The sequence below is a fragment of the Sorex araneus genome, chromosome 6, assembly GCF_027595985.1.
Source record: "Sorex araneus isolate mSorAra2 chromosome 6, mSorAra2.pri, whole genome shotgun sequence".
Taxonomy (NCBI): domain Eukaryota; kingdom Metazoa; phylum Chordata; class Mammalia; order Eulipotyphla; family Soricidae; genus Sorex; species Sorex araneus.
Window position 1 is genome coordinate 53728404 of NC_073307.1, and position 22671 is coordinate 53751074.

A 22671-nucleotide genomic window follows, 5' to 3' on the forward strand; every position below is an offset into this window, starting at 1 on the left:
CCCATTTAGAACTTCCCATCGACGTGATGACTTTTGATTATGGAGCCATAGCACATCACTTTAGGCTGCAAATAGAAGCTAACTAAGGGGGAAAAAAGGCTCATTGAGTATATGCGTTTAGAACAGGCTGCTCCATGATTAATTGGGCTATAAAGTATTTTAATACACAATGTTTAAAATGGGAGCGTTTTTTTTTTTTTTCAATGTGAAATGAGAGAATAAAATGGTCACTCCTGGCTCTGCATGCAGGGATCACTCCTGGTGGGGTGAGGGGCACCCTATGGGATGCTGGGGGTGACCCCGGGTTGGCCACATGCAAGGCTGGAGCCTTCATCTCTGCTCTGTCTCTCTGGCCCTCTGTGTGTTTTTGTCTCTCTCTGTCTCCACCTGTCTCTGTGTTTCTGTCCCTCCGCCTCTCTGTCCCTGCCCCTTGCCGTATGCTCTGGGCCACCTCACAGGGCTGTAAGACGTCCGAGGGAGAGCTCTGTCTGTGTAGACGATTTCCCGTCGGAACAGAGGTGTGATTCTGGCCCCAGCGGGGACTGCCAGGCCCTTTCTTCCCTCAAAGAGCAGGAACAATGTCGCTCTGTACGTTCCGGCTGGTTCCCCAACCAATGCTGTCTAGACTGGCGGAGCTCACGCTTAAAACACAAAATAAAACATAAATAAAAATAACCCCGCGCCATCCCGGCACCACACTGCCATTTGCAAGCAGCTTCTGGCTGGAGAAGAATGCTCCGTTCAGGAGCTGCCCAATGGGAGATGGGAGGGCAGGGCCCGGGACGCTGCGGTCACTTGGCCACCCAGGGGGGCCACCCCGGCTCTCAGGGGCCCCACACCCAGTGTCCTAGGCCAGAGTGTTCAGTCAATGGCACAAGCAAGCCCAGGCCCGCTGGGCAGAGGGAACCCGCCTCCTCTATCCCATCTGACAGCCTGTCGCACCCGCCAAGACTGGGGATCCCCTGGGCATCACTGGGTGTGTCCCCCCAAAAAAAATTAACCAAAAATAAGAACAGCACAGATGTCAAGTTAAGAGATTTGGGCCAGGGCTGGAGACAGTTCTGCAGGTCTGGCACTTGCCTTGCACAGGACTGACAGAGGTTCAGTCCCTGGCACCCCCCACGGTCCCCAGAGCCCGCCAGGAGGGGTGATTCCCGAGTGCAGCCCTGAGCAGAGCTGGGGCAGAGAGAGTGAGAGCAAGAGCGAGCACTGTGGTGGACACTATGACCGGCGTGGCGGGAGCCGCAGGGGATGGGAGTGTGAGTCCAACAGCAGAGGGCCCAGAGCAGGCCCAGTGGTGGAAGCCCACATCCCCGCTGGACACAACAACCAAGGAAGGGGAGGAGGAAACCGGCAAATCACAGGGGCTGGGAGATGACTCAGGGCCAAGGGCACAGAGTTTGCACGCACAGGGCTGGGTCTGGCACTGAATCACCCAGCCCAGCAGAGCCCTGAGGACCTGAGCACTGTGTGGGAGCTTCAGGAAAGAAAAGAGAGAGGTGAGAGCTCCCTTTCCTGGCTCTGCACTCTGGAGGAGCAAATGCGGACACACACATGCACACACACATACATGCATACATACATGCATGCATACGCAATGCACACATAAGCACACACCTATATGCATGCACACACGCGCATGCACGTACATATATATGCATGCACACACATGCAGACCCACACACTCACATACACATATACACATGCACATCACAAATGCATGCACACGTGCACACACACATGTATGCATGAACACATATACATCTACGCACACATGCACACACGCACACATACACACAATGACACGCAGACTCGCCTAGACACACATGCACCAAAGGGTTTCTCAGCTGCATGCTCTCCCCCACCAAGGCCTCTGGGCTGAGTGAGGTTCGAACCTTGGGGGCTCACCTGGACCTCTTGTCTGTGGCCACCACACACATGTGCTGCGCGGGCACCGCCTTCCACTTCCTCGCCTCCATCACCAGGCCCTCCGCGTCCACCAAGCCGAATCCGTAAAGATGGCTGACTGGAAAGACAGGATCTTCAGACCTGGCCAGGAAGGCTGCTGCCCACTGCGGGTGGCCCTCGGGCTGACCAGGCTCGCTCCGGAGCTGGGAGTGCCAGGATCACTCCCCGTGCCCGAGGCCAGCTCTCCTGCCCTTACTGCCACTTTTCTCTCTGAATGAAACTCTGGTGTAGGGCTGCGGCTGTGCTGAGGCAGAGGCCGGGCGTGCTGAGAAAGCCGAAAACCTTCGTGAGGGACCGCCTCTGTACGCCTCGGACTCGCGATGGGGCCGACTGCCCCTAGGACCAGAGCGCCAGCCTGGCACGCATAAGGCCTCAGGTGCATCCCCATAAGGCTGGGCTGGCCTCCAGAGCATTGCCACGTGTGGCTCTGGGGGGCCACGAGCCCTCCAGCCCCCGGAAACAAGAAATCTGCTGGGCATTTTGAATCAATGAATCTTTCTGTTTTCTGGGCCACACTTGGGCAGTGCTCAGGGATCACTCCTGACGGTGCTCGGGGGCCCCTGTGGGGTGCCTGGGAACAAACCCGGGTCAGCTACGTGCAAGGGAGCACCCTACCTGCTGTCCTAGTGCTCTGGCCCCAACTGAGTTCCCTGTATCTTGAGGCAGAAAACGGGAGGAGCCCGACACCCTTGGTTCAGGAGCCTGTGGGGTGCGACCAGACAACAAGGGAAGTCCCCGGCCTCCGTCTTCTGCCACGTTCCTTCCCCAGGAACTCTCCAGATGTCCCATGAGGCCTGGGGTCCTGTGTGTGCCTGAGAGCTGGCCCCACCCCGTGATTGCTGTGGCTGGGGAAGAGGGTTCCCGGGGAGCTGAGACTGAGGCAGGAATGGCATCAAATCGCTCCTCAATCAGGCTCCGACTGCGAGCCGGGGCGGCTCCCGTTCCACGTATAACAGAGACGTGTCGGGAACTCAGCGGCGTTCAAGTCCCAGGAGCACTCTGGGACCAGGGCTGGGTCCACATTTGACAGGCAGCAGCAGCAGGCTTGCCGCTGAAACGGCTGGACTGGAACTTCAGGAGAGGGCAGGTGGGCGCAAAAGGTCCTTCCTGACGTCTCGAGGTGGAGTGATCTACCCCAGCGGGGATGGAAACCCACCCAAGGAAACAGCCAGACAGAGCCAGCAGGCCAGTTAAGGAACTCTGCTCGGCAGGCTCCACCCAGCTGGACTATGGGACGTCAGCAGGTACCGGGGTGGCACCAGGCTGCACCCATGGCTGACGTGACCTGTTCTCGGAGCAGGAGAGAGCAGGAGCAGCAGACCGCAAACGGTTCAGTTAAAAAGTAACTTCCTGAATGGATGTCAACGTCCTCACTGCTTCACAGATGAGAACACAGCGGGGCCAGTTCCAGAACCCTGGAGCCACTTAGGGCTCTGAGTCACTCTGGGGTGGCACCCACATGACCTTCGCTGACCTCCATGATTATGTATTGGTTTCCCTGGGCTGCCAATAGGAGCGAGGACTGTAGGAGGGCGCAGACCCACCAGGTGCTGGCCTGGGCTGGATTTCCGGCATGACATTGGCTCCCGAGCACCCCCAGGACAGCCCTGGAGACCCTTAGCACCTCAGGGGTGCCCCATGTAGGAGTACCCCCTCACCTTAGAGGTTCCCTTTTTGAGAACTGCAGGCCTGATTGGTCAAGGATAGTGGGAACGGCCTTGAAATTACTTGGGTACCACTTGGCAAGCAAAAAAATTAAAAACTGGGCAGGCAGGATAGCACAGTGGAGGAGCGCTTGCCTCGCACATGGCTGACTCGGGTTCAATCCCCGGTATCCCACAAGGTCCCCTGAGTGATTCCTGAGTGCAGAGCTAGGAGTCAGTCCTGAGTATTGCTGGGTGTGGCCCCAAACAAGCAAAAAATGCAAAATTGCATGGGGGGGGTCACATTAGTGTTTGGGAGCCACTTCTGATGGTGCCTGGAAGGTTCTGTGGTACCAGGGTTCAAACTCTGGGCTCCCACATGCAAAGCACATGCTCTAGCCCTTTGCACCATTTTCCAGCCATAGAGGGAGATAGAAAGAGCATCGTTCAGTGAGCGCTGGTACCTGTGGGCCTGGAAGAACATGTCCTAAGCCTCAAAGTCCCTGGTCCATTCTCAAGGTCTATGCAAGGTTCCTAAAGCTTCCCTGAATATGGACTTTCACTCTTCGACAAGGTTGGTTGGGGACTTTTCCTGAGAACTCATGTGATACCTGTGCTCCAGTTTCTGGGAGATCGTCCAGAGAGGGCCTCTCCCTCAGTTCCCCCACCCCCCAACAGGGAATCGGTCCCCACCCACCTAGAGGGACCCCCACCGCACCTTTGTAACCTGCACCATTGACTTTCCAATCATTTGCTTTCAAGTGGGCCGGCCTGGAAGTCTTCACCAGCAGGTGCTGGACGTCCCTCCACGTTAACTGGCTGCTGTAATGACAGGACAGGCCGCTGTCAGCCCCAGCCCACCAGAACCATGACGTTAACATGCTAACGCTGCAGTTTGGACTAGTTAAGACACAACCAAGGGCGAGACACAGGTGCACTTGGCTTCAATGTGCCAAGCACCCATCCCTCATGGCCAGCTTTTCTGTTTTGGGGCCACACCTGGCAATGCTCAGGGCTCACTCTGAAGGGACCACATGGGATGCTGGGGAGTAAACCCAGTTCGGCTAACCCAGGTTAGCTCTGTGCAAAGCAAGCATCCTATCCACAGTAATACTACTCTGGCCCCTTTGGTCTTTGAAAAAAAAGTTTTTTTTTTCCTTTGAGGCTGAAGCAATAGCACAGTGAGTATTGTTTGCCTTGCATGCGGCTGACCAGGGTTTGCTCCCCAGCATCCCATATAGTCTCCCTGGACCCACCAGGAACAACCTCTTAACATTTCAGGGTGTGGCCCCCAAACAAAACAAAACATTGCGTGTGGGATGGGGCTGGAGTGGTAGTCTAGCAGGTCCAGAGTTTGCCTCGTATACAGCTGATCCACGTTCAATTCCCAGCATCCCTTATAGTCCCCAGAGCTAACCGCTGACATCACCAGGTGTATCCCCGCCTTTTTTGTGTGCAGTGCTGGAAACAGAATCCATGCAAAGCATGAGCTCTACCACTGAGTGACATCCTTGTGCCCAAATTCCAGTCCCCCCCCCCTTTTCTTTTGCTTTTTGGGTCACACTGGCGGTGCTCAGGGGTTATTCCCAGCTCTGCACTCAGGAATTACTCCTGGTGGTGCTGGGGAGTGGGGGGAATATATGGGATGCCGGGGATGGAACCACTATCTGCCTCCCTCTTTTTTTTTTTTTTTTTCCAGCTTCAGGGATCAAATCCAGGTGCCCTCACATACAACTGCTATTTGGCCAAGCCACCGGACCAGCACGGCACTGGGGTTCTTCCACCAGCTCTCTGTGAACGGGTTCCAGTGATTACGTCCCAAGGCAAGAACTGACTTGACGCTCAAGAGCATTTCCCACCAGCCCCGCTGGACACTTTCCCAGGCCACGCAGGACAGTGTGGCTGCACATAGCATCAAGCGTGGGTCTGTAAGAGGCAGCTGACCCCGATTCTGGCGGCGTCCACGGGCCCTCCCTGACCCCCTGGGCAGTCTGTGACCCCTGAAACAATATGGTTTCCCGGTCAGGCTCCTACAACCCAAGTGGCGGGCGCGCGGGCGCACATGTGTGGCTAACGGAAGTAAGCAGGGCGGGAGGCTTGGGACTGAGCCGGAAGTCACGGTCAAGCGCATGCGCAGCAGGCCCAGAAACCGGAAGGCAGTGCTCAGCACATGCGCAATGGGCCCACTGGGGGCCTCAGGAGCCCTCCCGCCTTCCTGCCCCTGCCCAGGCCCGCGGTGCCCTGGGGAGGGCGCATTCCTTTCTTGAGCCACCCTGTACATTTAAAGGCTTGAGTGAACGCTATTTCCTTTTTCTCTTTGGGGGCCACACCCAGCAATGCTGGGGGGTGCTGGGATGGACCCCGGCAGGCCGTGTGCACCCACCTGCACCCACTTGCACCACCTCCAGCCCCAGGAGAGATCCTCTAGCCTGGCACCTGTCGGGCGGAGGGGCGGGGGTGGGGGGTGGGGGTGGGGGCGGGGAAGATGGCTATCGAGAGTTTCCGTGTGCCCACAGGCCAAGTGTCACGGAACAATCCCGGACCTACTGGGGCTTTGTTTTCTCTTGGGTTTCGGCCGACAACATTCCTTGCATGTTTTCCAGTAAGGGAAGAAAATCTAGAACAATGAAGGGCTGAGTCTGTGCGCGCCACCTTCCACTCTAGTAACTGATGGAGAGTTTTTCAAACACAGCCTCGGGGGCCCAGCGCTGGAGATTCTGGCTTGAAAATCGGCCCCTCTGCTCTGCGGCACTTTTGCACAACCGGTAGCGTTTGAGATTCTTTTGCCTGGTGCAAACCAACATGCCAATGCGCCTAATTAGAAGGGCTTTAGGCAACCCAGACAGGAATTTGGCATCATTTCACAGCTCATCGACAATGAATGGCCGGGTTGTTGGAAGGCAGATCGACTGTGGGACTGATGTGTCTTTTTGACACGGTGGCTCCATGTAACCAAACAGCACTTTTTCTTTTGTCTTCTTTTTGCTCCTTTCTTTCCTTCATTTTTGGGTAGGGACCACCCCAGGAGAGTTGGGGGCTTAGAGACCCATCTACCACTTGAGCTCCTTCTGCAGTCCCCTCTTTTCTCCCTTTGGCCCACCAACCCCCTAGCAACTACAATTCTTCAGCATTTTGGGGGGAAGAGGGTGTGGGGGGAACACTTGACAGTGCTCAGGGCTTCCTCCTGCCTCTGTGCTCAGGAATCACTCCTGGTGGTGCTCTGGGGACTCTAGGATAACAGGAACCATTTTTGGCTATGGAAAAGGCAAGTGCCTTAACCACTGTGCTCTCTGGTCCCTCTACTTTGGCTTCTGACAGATAAGACAGCCCCAGCTTGTCGGTAAATGAGTTCAAGACCCTGAAGGACAGCTGGAGCATCTAAAGTGCGACTTCAGGGGGACTCTGCTCCTTCGCAAAGGCAGTTCCTAGAGACAGAGAGTAGAGTGGAGGATGGCCTCGGGTGGGAAGGAGCAGGAACAGAGAAAATATGGGGATCAGTTGTGGCTACCTCCCCCTCCCAATTCACATGTGGAAGTTCTATTATTATTATTATTACTGGTCTGGAGCGATAGCACAGCAGGTAGGGTATTTGCCTTGCATGCGGCCAACCCAGGTTCAATTCCTCTGTCCCTCTCAGGGAGCTTGCAAGCTACTGAGAGTATCCCACCTGCACGGCAGAGTCTGGCAAGCTACCCGTGGTGTATTTAATATGCCAAAAACAGTAACAAGTCTCACAATGGAGATGTTACTGGTGCCCACTCGAGCAACGGGATGACAGTGCTACAGTGCTGCTATTATTGTTTTGCTTTTTTGGTCAAACCCAGCAATGCTCAGGGGACATTCCTGGCTCTGCACTCAGAAATTACTCCTGGCAGTGCTCGGGGGACCATATGGGATTCTGGGAATTGAATCCGGCTTGGCTGTGTGCAAGGCAAACACCCTACTTGCTGTACTATTGCTCAAACCCCATTATTATTATTTTTCTTTAGTTTTTTTGGCACTTGGAGGTGCTCTGGGCTTACTCCTGGCTCTCCACTCAGGGATCTCTCTTGACAGAGCTCTGGTGATCATACGTGGTGGCGGGATCAAACCTGAGTCTGCTGCATGCAAGTCAAGTGCCCTCCCCACTGTACTCTTTCTCTGGCCCGCTTGTGTGGAAGTTCTAACTCCCAGTACCTCCAAATGCATTTGGAGAGACTCTTTTTTTTTTTTTTTTGGGTCACACCTGGCTATGCACTCAGGAATTACCCCTGGCGGTGCTCAGGGGACCATATGGGATGCTGGGAATTGAACCCGGGTCGGCTGCGTGCAAAGCAAACGCCCTACCCGCTGTGCTATCGCTCCAGCCCCTGGAGAGACTCTTTAAAGAGGTTTTTTTTTGGGTAAGAAGGGCCCCTGCGCGTCGGCCCGGCCCAGAGGGCTGGTGTCCTTAAAGCAGTCTGGTCACACGTACAGAGACCCAGTGAGGATGCAGGGCAGAGGCGGCGGGAGATGCCTGGGAGGGAGGGAGGCCTTGGAGGGTGCTGGAGCTGGCCTGCACTCCCATCACAGACGTCCAGCCCTCACAGAACTCGGAGCCTGTGAGGGAGCACTTGCTGGCCAACAGAGGCACTGGGAAGGGCTGTGGGGTTCTGGGTGGCCAAGTTTGGGAGATGGGCAGGGAGGGCCGTAAGAAGATGATGGGGAAGTGCTTCCTGAACGGGGAGCTCACAGCAGCAGCATGTGCCACGAGGCCCTGGGATGGGTTCCCAGGATGGCGTGGCCCCCTGAGCACCACTGGCCATAGCCCTGGAGCCATAGCCCTGAGCACCCCCATGGTGACACTGAGGCACTGGGGAAGGCAGGTCAAGAGTGGCCCCATGGAAGGGGGCTCGTGAGCACCGCTTAGCCCCCCTGAATACAGCTGGTCTCTAAGGGGCAGTCCATTATGTGGATGCAGCCGGGGACAATACCAAACTGGAACACGGATGCAGGGAGGGCATGCAGAGACTTACTTTGCCTCCAAGGCCAAGGCAATGATGCCGGCCACCATGGGGGCCGAGACGGAGGTGCCTGTGTGGCCGTCGGTGCAACGCTGACGCAGATCCGTGGTCACCTGGTGGAGGGGGTGATGAGAGGTGAATCAACTTTGTGGGGGGGTTGCAGAGCGCAGGGGCTCCACCGCAAGCCCTGTGTTTCAACTCCAGCTCCACCGGGTGTGGCTCCCAAACAAAATGAAAGTGACAAAGAGGTGATCTCCAAGCAGTGTGATCTGGGTCCCATGGGGGGCAGGGGGAGGGAGGGGAAAGGTTTCCACCCCCCCACCCCCCACCCCCCAAAGTCCCACTCAACAGCTTTGTTCCCCTCCTCTCCCCATATGGAAGGATGAGCCCCTGGGGGGCAGGACCAGTGGGGCTCAGGCAGAGGAAAGAAGCATCTAGAAGCCACACTTGGACACAGCTTGCAGAAACACGTGCTGAACCATGAAACGAGGACCCCTGAAAAAGACCCCTCCCCAATGCCTACCTCACTCCCTGACTTTGGAGCAGTTTGAACCTTTAGCCAGAAGGTTAAATGACCTGTGGGTCATTCTCATGGGCCCTCTCCTCCACTCTGGGGCCTGCAGTAGGGACGGCTGGTCTCTGGTCAGATCCCAGGCTGTCCTGAGACACCAATGCTGGGCACAGTTGGGGGTGGGGTTCTTCACCTATGATCTCCACACTTTGACATGCATGGAAATGGAAAGAACAAGCCACCACCCTCAGTTTGGCACATGAGGCTTCACAGAGCACCTTGCTCCCTGCTACGCAAGATGGGACTCGGGCCCCGTGGACCCAGCAGGCTGCAGGCCAATTGGGGTGGCCCCACATGCTCCGGAGGGACAGGGGAGAGGCCAGTTTCTGGGCGATGAAGGCTTCTTGGAGCTGAGGGACAGAGCTGTGGTCAGTGTGTGGGCGACGCTGGGCGGCCCCCGGGAAGCCCAGCCCAGCACAGAAGGAGAGGCCCCAGGAGCCTGGAGCTCCGGCCCCTGGGGCAGCCCAGGTCCCTCTGGTTTCACAGGGAGATAGGAGGCTGCGAGAGAAGGAACCCCTGCCCCTGCCTCGGCCCCTTCTCACCCTAAGTGTGTGCTCAGGGATTAAACAGAAACCAGCATCATGCAGGGGAAGCGCATCCAGGAGTCACATGCAAAACCTGCTCCAGCAACGGCCACATGCCCCTCCATGGAGACCCCCTGGGTATAAAGTACACAATGAACGTGTGCCTGCTTGCAGGCAGCCGGCCTCCGCCACCAAGGCCCTGTTCCGAGGAGGCAGCTTCTTGCAGAACAGGACGCCATTCAGAGTCCCGGCTGCCGGCCCGCAGCAAAGAAAAATAACCAGCCAAATGAATCCCTTCGTTAACTGGGCCCCGGGCCGCGGCCAGGCTGGCGGCAGGCGCGGGGTGGGGGGGAAGGGGAGGCGCGGCGGGTCGCAGAGGAAGGCTGTCTGCACCCGCAGAAGTGGGCAAAAATACATTTGCAAATAATTCCTTAAAGCCACGGCTCCACAGCGGGGAGGAAGGAAAAAAGATGCCTGTGAGTTTTCAAAGGCATCCGCCTCGGTGGGCGACCGGCCCGACTTCTGACAGTGTCCAAACACCACCTTGGCGTTCGGCATTGGAGATACACATTTCATCTGAAACCAAGACCTCCCTAACCTGTCTATGTATTTATTTTTTGAAAGGGGGAATGTACAGAAGGAAGGGGGCATAGCATACATCCCGCTTAAATGTTAACCAAAGGTTCTCTATCTTTTCGGAGCTGTGGGTGGGGTGGGGCATACCCAGCAGTGCTCAGGGGATACAGTGGTGCCAGGGATCAAAGCTCAGGCTTCTGCAGGCAGAAGAGGCAGGCCCCCAGTCCCGGGAGCCGGGCCGCAGCCCCACAGAGCTGCTTTTGGAAAGAGCAACGCCACGGAGCTTCCTGGAGCGAGCGGCGAAGGCAAAAGGCAGGGCTGGGGGTGCCAGGAAAAGCCCTTCCCTGGAAGGCCCGACTTTCCAGCAGGAGACCCAGGCTTGCTCGGCACTATGCTTTCGATGTGGAAACGGAGCTGACCGGGGAGGCCACGTGGAGGAGACCACAAAGCTCCAAAAGGAGCCCTGGGCTGTGGCCACACCCCGCTCTTAAGTGGTATTTTTAGCGCCCAGAGGAGGAAGATGGGGAGGCTGTGGTGCTTGTGTGCAAGGGCAGAGGGGAGGCTGGAGGCTGCTGGCCACCACACGGGGTGAGTTCCGAGCGGGTGAAGCAGCCACACCGCCGCTCTCCCCAGCCCCAGCCCCAGCCCCGCCAGCCCCGAGCTTTGGGGGCAGAGGCGACACCGAGGCAGCAGCTCCGTTGGGGGCCCGGGGGTGCTGGAAAAACTCACGATCTTGCGCTCGTAGAAGGCGCCGCTGCTGTAGGTGGTGGCGAGCGTGGACGCGCACTCCTCCAGGTACCAGGGCTTGTAGCCGTTCTCCGTGGTGCTGCTCACCGAGATGGTGTAGATGCTGTTGGTGTAGCCGTCACACGCACAGTGGTCGCCCTCGCGCCCGCCATTCCCCGACGCCCAGACGAAGATGGAGCCCAGGCCCTGCCGGCCCTGCGGAGGGAGGGGAAGAGGTCAGCCTCTGTCCCAGGGACCGGGGAGGTGCTGGAAGCTTCCCACAGCACCTGGGCTGCCGTGTGGCTGCTGGTGTGTGTGTGTGTCCGTCCTGGAGGGCAGGTGCCTCTCGGGTCTGAGCCAGGGAGTCAAAGGGCCACTCCCAGTGCTGCCTGGCTAACAGGGATGGACAGTTGGAAGCTTGAGGCACACCAGCCATGCTGGGGACACGGGGGCTGGGGGTGGCAGTGGGTCCCGGGTACGCAGGGCATGTTCGAGAGCCTAAGCCGAGTCCCAAGCACTGACAGGCGTGGTGTTGTGGAAAGTGAGCACCTATGCTTGAGGAGCAGCCTTAAAACTGCTTTCACCGCGAGCAGACTGAGGATCGCGGGCCCCGAGTCCGACTCCCGGCTCTGCTGGATGTGCACGCACGGGGCTGGAGCACTAGACCCGCGGGGAAGACAGGGCTAAGAATCGCCTGGGGGCCCTGGGGCCCTGAGTGCTGCAGGGGGAGGCTCCTCACCCCGTCCCCCCACCCCAAGCCAACTGCAGTCCCTGGACGGTTGTGGGGAGGAAACACAGAGGTAGAGCCCGGCCTGTCACTGCCATGATGACGATCCGCTCCAGAGGCTGGCGGGGGCGGGAGCGGCTTGTTGAAGATGTTCTGGGGCTTCCCTCAAACTAAACTTGACCCACAGACTCAGGCCTACGTACGGCACCAAAGACCACAGGCTCGTTCCTGAGCAGCCGCTCCAGCCTGCGTACACAAGGCCGACCTCCCACTCAGCCTTAGCGGTGCAGTTAGAGAGGGCCAGGCCTGCCTTGTCCCCCGCACCACAAGCCCCCTACCCCAGCATTGCCGGGTGCAGCCCTAAGACCCCTGAACACCGCTAGGAGTGCCGCTGCTGGCCCCGGGCAGTGTCCTCTGCCCCCCAGCTGGCCTTAGTGGCCCAGTCCCTGGCACTGCGGGGCCTGAGAAGCAAAGCCCCCTCAGGTACCACTGAAAGGCAGGTCCAGTCAGCTGAGGGTCAATAGGAGTGGCCCTGGGCCCCCCTGAGCACTGCTTGGCTGCCATTCTGGCCCCCTCAAAAAATATTAAGATATTTTGCATTTTGGGGAAAAATAAAGAATATTAAGAGAAAGCAAGTGTGATCGATAGACTCAGTAGAACATATGGGGGCCCTCGGGAGGGTATAGGGGCTCAGGCACTTAACTTGCTCTCAGCTGACCTGGGTTCCAACATCCCACGGGGCCCCCTGAGCACCGCCGAGAGTGGCCCCCAAACCAAACCGAGCCAAACTACACTAAAAGATGAAATTCTGCCATTTGCAGCAGCACAGAAGGAACCTCGAGCAATCAGACGAAGTGAAGAAAGTGAGGAGAAAGACAAGTGTCGGATGATCTCACCCCTGTGGGCAATAGGAGGGAATAAAGCTACGGTGGGCCACAGGAAACAAACAGCTGCCTGTCGAGCTGACAGCTCGGCTGGGCAGGGGCTGGGGCGGGCTGCCCAGCGGGAGAGCGCTGGCCTCACGGGTGAGAGGCCCAGGGCTTGATCCCCGGCACCGCGGCCACGAGAGACCAGGGCAGACCGGCGGTGCTTCAGCTGCCCCTGCGGGCAGCATGTTCCCTGCCCGGGTCATGATCAGAGCCTGTGTGGCACCTGGCGGGGGTCCAGATTCCTCCCCCAGCTCAGAAGCACCCGCGGGCTCTGATCTCCCCGAGGATGCTGTCCGAGCCCCCGCCAACGCAGCTTCATGCCAAATGGCAGCTCCCGGAGCCTCCCCACACCGAATGACACAGCTCCCAGAGAGGAATTCCATGGGGTAGCAGGAGATTGCAGGAGAGGAACGGGGCGTGGCAGAGCGGTGACAGATGGAGAGGCGTGAGGTTGGCTCTGGGACCCGTGCATTAACGGCCACGGGTGTGCAGACGACTTGGGACAGCGAGGATGGAAGGCTGCTGGTGTGGCATCTCAGACTGAAGTTAAAGTGCTTGCCTGGCATGTGCACAGCCCCAGTTGGGTTCCTGGCCCTGTTGGGGTGATCCCAGGAAGTGATCCTTGAGCAGAGAGCACAGAGTTGGGGGTAGCACCCCCCAGAAAAAATTTCCACTTCAGTTTAGCAGCAAGTTAGAGAGAATGCTTCCTGCTCAGAACCATGACCCTGGAAGGGTCTTTGTCCATCCTGCTGTCTCTGCTGACCGGCAGGGGTGGGTGAAGAGTGTTCTCCCTCAGCTGGGGATATCCTGCCTTCCTGCGTGTTTGTGTGGAATCAGCCCCCGCTGGACTCTGGAAGATTTCGATCTTCAGACACAGGCTGGTACACGGGGCTCGGAGCTGCCCCTGCCTCACGGGGCTGTCGGGGAGAGAGGAGGCCGAGGGGGCACCAGGAGGCTCCCCGTCACTCGTGCCATCGTTCTCTCGACATACAGAGGTCAGTGCGGTTTAATGTCCTTAGTGCAGTCTGAGATGCCACACCAGCAGCCTTCCATCCTCGCTGTCCCAAGTCGTCTGTACACCCGTGGCCGTTAACGCTCGGGTCCCAGAGCCAACCTCACGCCTCTCCATCTGTCACCGCTCTGCCACGCCCCGTTCCTCTCCTGCAATCTCCTGCTACCCCATGAGTGCTTCCCCTGATAGCCACAGTGAGATCCAAGGGCTCTATTGAGCGGGCAGGGTAGAGGGTACTTTAAAGGGCAATGGCTTTCCTGGCCATGCCTGAGGCTTCCAGAATGTTCCAGAGTGTTCTAGGCGTTCTCTGGGAGTGCCGGGGCCCAAGGAAGCTTTTCCATTGTCTTCCCCTGGGGTGTCGTGTCTGGGTAAACGTTTCAGGACTGAAGTGTCTTGCTCTGGGTGAGGAGCGAGCACCTCAGACCTTAGGCAGTCAGGAGGGGCTGCGGCCACCTTGGGATGGATCTCTGCATCCACCCGAGAATATGTTGGCTGCTGCTCGGGAAGCAGAAGGAAGGTGGGGGTCAGGGGGAGTCAGTAAGGGCGTTGGGGTGGAACACTCAGGAGAGAAGTACCCCACAGCAGGACGCTGGAGGAAGACGGATAAACTCACAGGCCATCACAGACAGGACTGCTCTGTTATGGGGCAGATTTGGGGACCCGCCAGGCCGGGGAGACGAAGAAAGGTGGACAGATGGAGTTCTCCTTCCGCTCTTTATCAGACAGGTTTTAAACATGGGTGTGGGTATAGTCAGACTCTTGGAAAGGCTTAAAAATCGGTCAAGAGGGATGGGGAGGTAGCTCAGGGGATGGGCGGTGCTGTGGCCAGTCTGGACCCACGTGGGCAAGGCCCCCAGCACCCATACAGTTGACTCTGCTGTGGGCACAGAACAGCCATCAGCCCAGGGTCCCCCAGAGCCGCCTGCAATCACCCCACCCCACCCCCTCACACCCATGATAAACTGGGCTGGATCTCCTCCCCCTCCCTCCGGGCCCCCAACCCACACCCGGCTCCGCCTCCCGCAAGCCCAGGGCCAGCTCCTGGGGCCTTCCCTTTGGCGCTGGGCTGGGCTTACAGGGGTCACCCGGGAGCGCCCACATGCTGACCACAGCTCCGTCTCTTGGCTCCAAGAAGCCGTCCTCACCCAGAAATGGGCCTTGCCCTGGGCCGTGGCCAGCCCCCATCTGTCCTCCTCCCACCCACCGCCTTGGTCTCTGGAAAACACAGGGCCACAGCTCAGATGAGCCTAGAGTGGGGGTCAGTCCCCTACCACCCCCCACCCCTCACGAAGGGCAGCTGGGGACAGAGCCCGTGCTCCGAGTCTGCAACTGTGGTTTAAAGCCCTGGAAGGTTCCACCAGGAAAGTCTCAGCTCACCGGGCTACAGGAAGAGCAGCGAGACCCCAGTTTCCTACAGGGGCCGGAGCACCCCCCACAAAAAAATAGTGATGGGAAGCTCCAGGAGGGACCCACCTGGGAGAGGCCAAGGGCTGCCCGCGCCGCACACCTGCAGCCCTGGCTGGTGGGCAAGCAGCCAGATGGCGCCTTCGAGGATGACAGCAGTCACGTCCCTGACCCTAGCCCACCCTCCTCTCCCAGGACCAGGCCTGGCGGGGGTGCGGGCACAATCCTGCTGCAGCCCTGCTCAGGAGGCGCGGCACTGGGGGCCCACGCGGGGCCTCCCCCTCATGCCAGGCCTGTCCTGCAGCCCGTCCACGCGTCCTGCCAGCCCTCAGAGCCTGCCCTGCTGAAGCTGCCCAGGGGTGTGCTAGGGCAGAGCTCAGGCCTGGCCCGGAGCGGCCCTGAGTCCCTCCCTGTCACAGTCCAGCACCTCTAACACAACTGGGTCTGAGGTTCGGATGGTTAGGCCCGCACCAGAGTGGACGTGGATGGCCAGTAAGGCCCTGGGGCCCAATGCAATGAGTGGGCTGGTTCCTATTACAACATCTGATTCGCTTCGGACCACACCCAGTGATTCTGACTTTCTCTCCCTTTCTTCCTCTCCTCTCTCTCTCCTCTCTCTCTCTCTCTCTCTCTCTCTCTCTCTCTCTCTCTCTCTCTCACACACACACACACACACACCCAGGCTCCCCCAGCCCCAGCTCACTCACTCACACCCTTTTTCTGTTTGTTTTTTTTTTTGCTTTTTGGGTCACACCCAGCGATGCTCAGGGGTTACTCCTGGCTTTGCACTCAGGAACTACTCCTGGCGGTGCTTGGGGGACCATATGGGATGCCGGGGATCGAACCCGGGTCGGCCGCGTGCAAGGCAAACGCCCTACCCGCTGTGCTATCGCTCTGGCCCCTGTTTTGTTTTTATTTGGGGGTCACACCCGGCGATGCTCAGGGCTGACTCCTGGCTCTGTGCTCAGGGATCACTCCAGAATGCTCAGGGGACCCTATGGGGTGCTGAGGATCAAACCCAGGTTGGCCGCATGCGAGGCCAGCACCCTTGCTGTTATGTCACGGCCCCGTTACCTTTTTGATGCCGTACTCGAAGGCCTGCTTGGCCAGGCGGCCAGGCCCGTCCACCGTCTTCCCATCATCATCGGGCCCCCAGCTGGCGCTGTAGATGTCGATGTAGTTGGGTCTGATGCCCAGTGACTTGGCCTCCACCACATCCGTCACGTCCCCATCCAGCATGCGAATGCCTGCACACACACAAGGAAGAAGTGGGGTCCACGCTCCCGCAGAGATGCCACACTGTCTCTCTGGCCTCCTCTGGGGATTGAGCTCGAGGCTCCTGGAAAGCACGCACCCCTGCGCTCTGGGCCCTGAGTCTCCGCAGCCCTGGCTATGCTGTACCCTAAGGCACGAAGGAAAGGGTCTGCCAGCAGGACACCGAGCTGATGTCAAAACACAAGCCTGACACCTCTCTCCAGGCGCCTCATCCTGGAACCAGTGTGACTGACGAGTGAGACAGAAGCGTGACGGTTCCCATTCTCACAAAGCCTCCATCTCCCCCCCCCCCCGCCCCGCCCCTCACCGCCCCCAGGCTGACAAGTTGCCGAGCAAGGAGATGGAGAGGCAAAGTACTGCCCATCGGCACTTGCTGTTCCAATACTAGCTCTCACGGCACACAAGGCTCCCTGGAAATGCCACGTGGAAGGACAGTAGCCAGCAGCCAACCTTGCCCCCCACCCAGCATCAAACAGGAAAGATCCACTGAGCCCAGGCGGTCAGAGACATAAAAGCGTCTGGGCATACTGTTTTGGTGGCAAATGATGGCCAGGAGGGGAGGGAGCTGCTGCTGGCTGCTCATGCCGTCCTGGAGCTAACAGGGACCATGACAGGGCTGGGTGGGCTGCTCCAAGGACCGGCCTGAGCAGCGGGCAGGGGGCGGGGCGGGGTCAGTGTATGGAGCAGAAGAGCCGCGTCAGGATGGAACCCGGGCTGGCTGCATTCAAGGCAAGCACCGTATGCGCTGTGCTCCCAGGCCCTCTTCCTGGACACTTGAGAGCCTGTTTGGTGGGTTTTAAACCAAACTGCCAAAGGCTGGAGCAATAGCACAGCAGGTAGGGCATTTGCCTTGCACGCGGCCGACCCGGGTTCGATTCCCAGCATCCCATATGGTTCCCTGAGCCCGCCAGGAGTAATTACTGAGTGCAGAGCCAGGACTCAGCCCTGAGCATCGCCGGGTGTGACCCAAAAAGCAAAAAAAACAAAAAACAAAAAACAACCAAACTGCCATCTAGTGTGGTTCTCTTCTCCCCTGGAGAACACTCCGGCCGACAGCAGGACGAGACGTCTCCAGTCAAGTGTCCAAAGCACAGAAGCCAAAGGGCCAGCAAAGAAACCTTCACACGGTTTAGAAGAGTTGAACGCCAGGGAATGCCTTCTCCATCCACAAGGGAACCGAGCTTGCAGTCCGGGAGGAAGCAGGAAGATCTTCACCCTCTCAGAAAGTGAGCAGCACATATCAAAACACGCTGCAGGTCCAAGAGGACACCTCGGAGGGGAAGTTTTCTTTTCAATTACAATGAAATGGAATTGAAAAATTCAACTGAATGAAAATTAGAACACTTCAGAATCTGGGGACTGCTGTTTATTGTTGGCTCTGGGGCGGGAGGGGTGGGGCTGAGAGCACAACTGCTTGCCTTAGAAAAGAAGTTGTGGCAAATTAACAACCACTTCAAGATCCTAGGAAAAGAAAAGCTAAATAAGCCCAGAGCAAGAGAAAAGATGGAAATAATAAAGATAAGAGCAAAAAAAAAAAAAAGACAATGAAATTGAAAACAGAAAAATACTAGAGAGCTTAGATTAAAAAAAACAAACAAACAGTAAGTGCCAAGGTGAAATGGATCTCTTTTTAAAAAATTTAAAAATTATTATTATTATTATTATTATTATTTTATTATTTGCTTTTTGGGTCACACCCGGTGATGCTCAGGGTTACTCCTGGCTCTGCACTCAGGAATTACTCCTGGCCGTGCTTGGGGAACCATACGGGATTGAACCCGGGTTACCCGCATGCAAGGCAAAAGTTCTACCCGCTGTCCTATTGCTCTGGCCCCAAAGTGGATTATCTGAACAAACCTGTAGCTTGTTGAGACAATGAATTTGTAATATAAATAAAACATTTCCCCAAAGAGGGGAATTTCAGAGTCAGAGGATGAGACCCAGCTTGTTACTGGTTTTGGCATATGACCCTGACCCTGAAAGAGCCTCTAATGTGGCATTGTTGGGAAGGATGAGTAGAGAGAGGCTTCTAACATCTCACGGCTAGGACGAATGGAGAGGTGAATGAGACTGCTCGAGAAGTTCGACGATCAACGGGATGATGATGATGATGATGATGATGATTTCCCAAAAGAAATTTCCAGGTGCACAAGACTTAATTTTAAACAATGAAAGGTTTTGGGGCTGAAGGACAGTAAAGTGGGCAGGGCTCTTGCCTTGCCGACCTGGGTTTGATCCCCACACCCCACAGGGTGCCCAGAGCACTGCCAGGAGCATTTCCTGAATGCAGAGGCAGGAGTAAGCCCTGAGCACAGCCAGGTGTGGCCCCAGACAAACAATCAAAAGATATTAGCATCTATTCTATGAGTTTCGGGACAGAGAAGAGGAGGCGATTCACTGACTAAATCCCAGACTGAAGTTTGCATGAGCCGGCTTGCTCTGCAAGATGTTCTCCTTAGACCTTGCCTGCTCGCTAGTTTCCGCTGTGGAGACGCCTCCTCTCTCTCTCTCTCTCTCTCTCTCTCTCTCTCTCTCTCTCTCTCTCTCTCTCCTCTATCTCCTCACATCTTCCTAAATAAATTTCTATAAAAACTATCTTGCTTTATCAATCAACCAATCAATCATGTTTGTATTACCCTGATGACTGAAAACAAAGACTACAGGGAAAAAATGAGGAAATTATAGACCCAAAGCCTCATGACTATGCATGCAAAACTTCCTTTACAAATTCTCACAACTAGAATCCACTGATATACATAAGAATGAACACAGGGGTTTCTGTGCTCCGTGTGACCAAGTTATACATTAAGAAATGAGAGAAGTAGAGGAATCCCTGATCATCAAGGAAACCTACACAAAACAGAACTTGGGAACTGACCAGGAGTAGTGGATCTGGTGCCAGGTAGGCCACAGGAAGGACTGGGACAGGCTGGGTTACTGAGCCAGGTCATAAAGGGGATTTTGCTCTTTAAGGACAATCACAGCCTAACACCAGCTGACACTTGCCCTGTGAATGAGTAAGGACCCGGGCTGGCCAGAGCTACCGAATTGGCAAGGGCCACACCCGATTCTTTTTTCCACATAAAAATCTCTTGACTTGTAAATGTCTGTTCAAGTTTTTAAGAGACTCTTGTGCGAATCACACAACGTACATTGAAACTCGACGTCACTGTGGGCCACTTCTGAGCTAATTCCATCCTCTGATCTCATTTATATAGTTTCATGCACTCAATAGGCATAGAATAAAAATACACTTCAAACATTAATTGGAATAGTTACAAAAAAAGGAACATATATTAGGATCACAAAGAATTTCTCAACAAATTTTGAAGGGCAGAAATTATGCTGAATAGTCTTTGATCCAGATGCAATAAATTAAAAAATTAGTAACAATTAGAATGCCAAGAAACGAACTCACTTGGAAAATGTTTTTAAATCCCTTGAGTGAAAGAGAGAAAGAAATTTCAAAGCTAAAATACAAATTTATTCAGAAATGACTGTATAATTAAGCCCCAGAGAGGTGATGAGAAGGAAATACATAAAATATTTATTTACTTATTAGCATACATCAAAGCCCCCAAATTAAAAATATGAAACATTATAGGCAAGGAAATAATAAAAAATTGAAAGCTGAAGGAATCAATAAAGAAAAGAAGAAATCCACAAATTACAAAATAAAAGAACTGAATTTTAAAAAAGTCAAATCTAGCTATTTGGAAAAATAATTTATAGGAAATAGCACATTTTCCATTAGTCTGATCAAGGCAAAAAGGAGCTGCAACAAGTGAGGCGAGAAACAATTATGACTGTAAATATGGAGGCTGTACTTCCTAATTATCAGCCTATGATCTTAAATTTGTCATATACTTAAAATACTTTAGAAATGCATAATTGTCCTGGGGAATTTTCATGAACAAAATGTCCTCAGGTATAAATGGACAGAATGAATTCTATGAAATTCTATGGATAGAAGAAAACCTGAATAGAATGAATTCTCGAAAAGGGTGACCTGGGCTGGAAAAGTGCTTGCCTTGGATGCATTTAAACCTGGGTTCAGTCCCCAGAGCCTGCCAGCGGTGAGCTCTGAGCACCACCGGGTATGGCCCCAAAACTAACAAACAAATCCTGGGGAGGGAAAAATCAATAAAAATCAAAGAGCTCCATATCTGGTCAGATGGATCCAGTGGTTCAGCCATTGATCAGAACAGCAGCATCCGTGGAGACAGTGTGGAGGGGGAGCACCCTGAGAGGGAGCACGGCTTCCCGGCTCCTCCTCCAGGACTGGCATGAAACATCACGAGTGAAATTAAGTGGTGTTCAGTTTGTCTTACAAATCAAGGTGCAGACTCTGTATCAGAATGCTGACTGTGGGAGATAGTGGGGTGGCCGAAGGACGACACTCGTCCTCCAGGAGAACTGACCTCGAGGAGAGAGAAGCTCACGTCCAACACTGGTGCCAGGGACTGTGTCAGACTCCACAGGCAAGGTGGCAAACAATGCAGTTAACCTCACTCTGGGGAGGCTTCCTTAGAAAGGCATGCAGTCAACTCTAACACTCAGTCCCAATCAAGCCTCTAAGAACTCGAGGAATATAATAAAATCCCCAGAAGTGAAAAGGGGGGAATTTCTGCAGAGGGATCTAGGAAAGACTTCAAAAATGACATTAAGGGGGGCTGGAGTGATAGGACAGTGGGAGGGTGTCTGCCTTGCATGCAGCCGACCCGGGTTCAATCCCTAGCACTCCATATGGCCCCTGAGCCCCACCGGGAATGATCCCTGACCACAAAGCCAGGATTAATCCCTGAGCATCACCGGGGGTGGACCCCCCAAAAAATAACCCAAATAATATTAAACGAGATACATCGCTGGCTAGGGCTGGAGCGATAGCCCAGCAGGTAGGGCGTTTGCCTTGCATGCGGCCGATCTAGGTTCGATTCCTCCGCCCCTTTCGGAGAGCCCGTCAAGCTACCGAGAGTATCTCGCCCGCACAGCAGAGCCTGGCAAGCTACCTGTGGCGTATTCGATATGCCAAAACCAGTAACAAGTCTCACAATGGAGACATTACTGGTGCCTGCTCGAGCAAATCTATGAGCAAGGGGATGACAGTGATACAATGATACAGTGATGAGACCGGCCACACTTGACTCGCTTGAGTCCTGGTCCCTAGGTCCAGGCAAACATCACTGGCTAAGTCACAGTGGGAGAGACCACGATTCGATAGTTGATATTTTGTTATCACCACAAAATAAGACAGGAAAAGGGAAGAAAAGCTCCTCATGTGAACAATGCCTCTTTCTAGAGGCAGTTTTTATTTGCATCTAGAAAATCCAGGACCAAAAAAAGAAAAAGAAAGAAAAAGAAAAATCAGCTACTCCAAGGGTTTACTAGGTGGCAAGGTACAAAAATCCAGAGACAGAAATCGTTAACTTTCCGAGGTTCACCCCCACGAGGAATACTACTGAAAGTCAACCCAGTGAGAAGCCCAAGAAGAAATGAAGAAGACCGAGCAGAAAGACAGTGATACAACTTGTGCAAGGTGGGAGAGAAAACCCACATGAATGGAAACAGACCAGGTTCCTGCATGGGAAGCTCTCCCCCCCCCCCCCCGCCCCTCTAGTTAAGATACAAATTTCACACAGGCCGGTTGGGATTTTACATGGAACTTGACAAGCAGGTTTTCAAATTCATCTGAAAGAGAAAATGTGCTCCTCAAAGAACCAAGAAATTTGGGGGAGCAGAGGGATCATAAGAGAAAATTGATCCAATTGGTCATCCAAAAACCATCTTAAACTAGTGATTAAGAGTTACTCTTTAGGGTCTAGCATGATAGTAAAGTGGGTAAGGCACTTGCCGTGTGTGTGGCTGACCCGGGCTTGATCCCCGGCACCCCACAGGATCCCCGAGTCCCGCCAGGTATGGCCGTACTGATTCCCTTGCCTTCCCCACTGCCACCACCTCGAAGACATCCATCCTGGCTATGATCATTGTCATGTGGCTTTTTCCTCATGGGACCTTCCCTTTTCAGGACCTAGGGACCAGGACTCCAGCGAGTCAAGTGTGGCCGGTCTCATTCTTCTGAGGGGGCAAGGGATGCAGTCTGCAGTGGGGAAGGGAGAGACTCCAGAAAGCCAGACTCTACAGAGAGTGACATGTGCTGGGGAGAGGCCCAGGGAAGTCCCTGAGGGAAGCGGGTGCAGTGGGCACAGCAGACAGCTCAGCCACGGCCCACGGCAAGGCGGTTAGTCGGGAGCAGAGTCTGCCCAAGTGCAGACCCAGTCTGCTCTGGGTCTGGGCCAGCACCTCTGTCTCTTCCTCAAATCCCAGGAAAGTTCAT

The 22671-nt window shown here is 55.4% G+C and overlaps 1 protein-coding gene across 2 annotated transcripts in view; it reads right to left on the bottom strand.

Moving 5' to 3' along the window:
* Nucleotides 1–22671, bottom strand: part of PCSK6 (proprotein convertase subtilisin/kexin type 6) — a 93483-nt gene that overhangs the window by 21300 nt on the left and 49512 nt on the right. For both annotated transcript variants that reach the window (XM_055143480.1, XM_055143479.1), the window contains exons 7-11: nucleotides 16137–16309; nucleotides 10994–11206; nucleotides 8606–8706; nucleotides 4330–4433; nucleotides 1909–2026 (exon numbers count right to left, since the gene is read on the bottom strand). In XM_055143480.1, the coding sequence (XP_054999455.1) occupies nucleotides 1909–2026; nucleotides 4330–4433; nucleotides 8606–8706; nucleotides 10994–11206; nucleotides 16137–16309 (709 nt within the window). The remainder of the gene's footprint in view (nucleotides 1–1908; nucleotides 2027–4329; nucleotides 4434–8605; nucleotides 8707–10993; nucleotides 11207–16136; nucleotides 16310–22671) is intronic.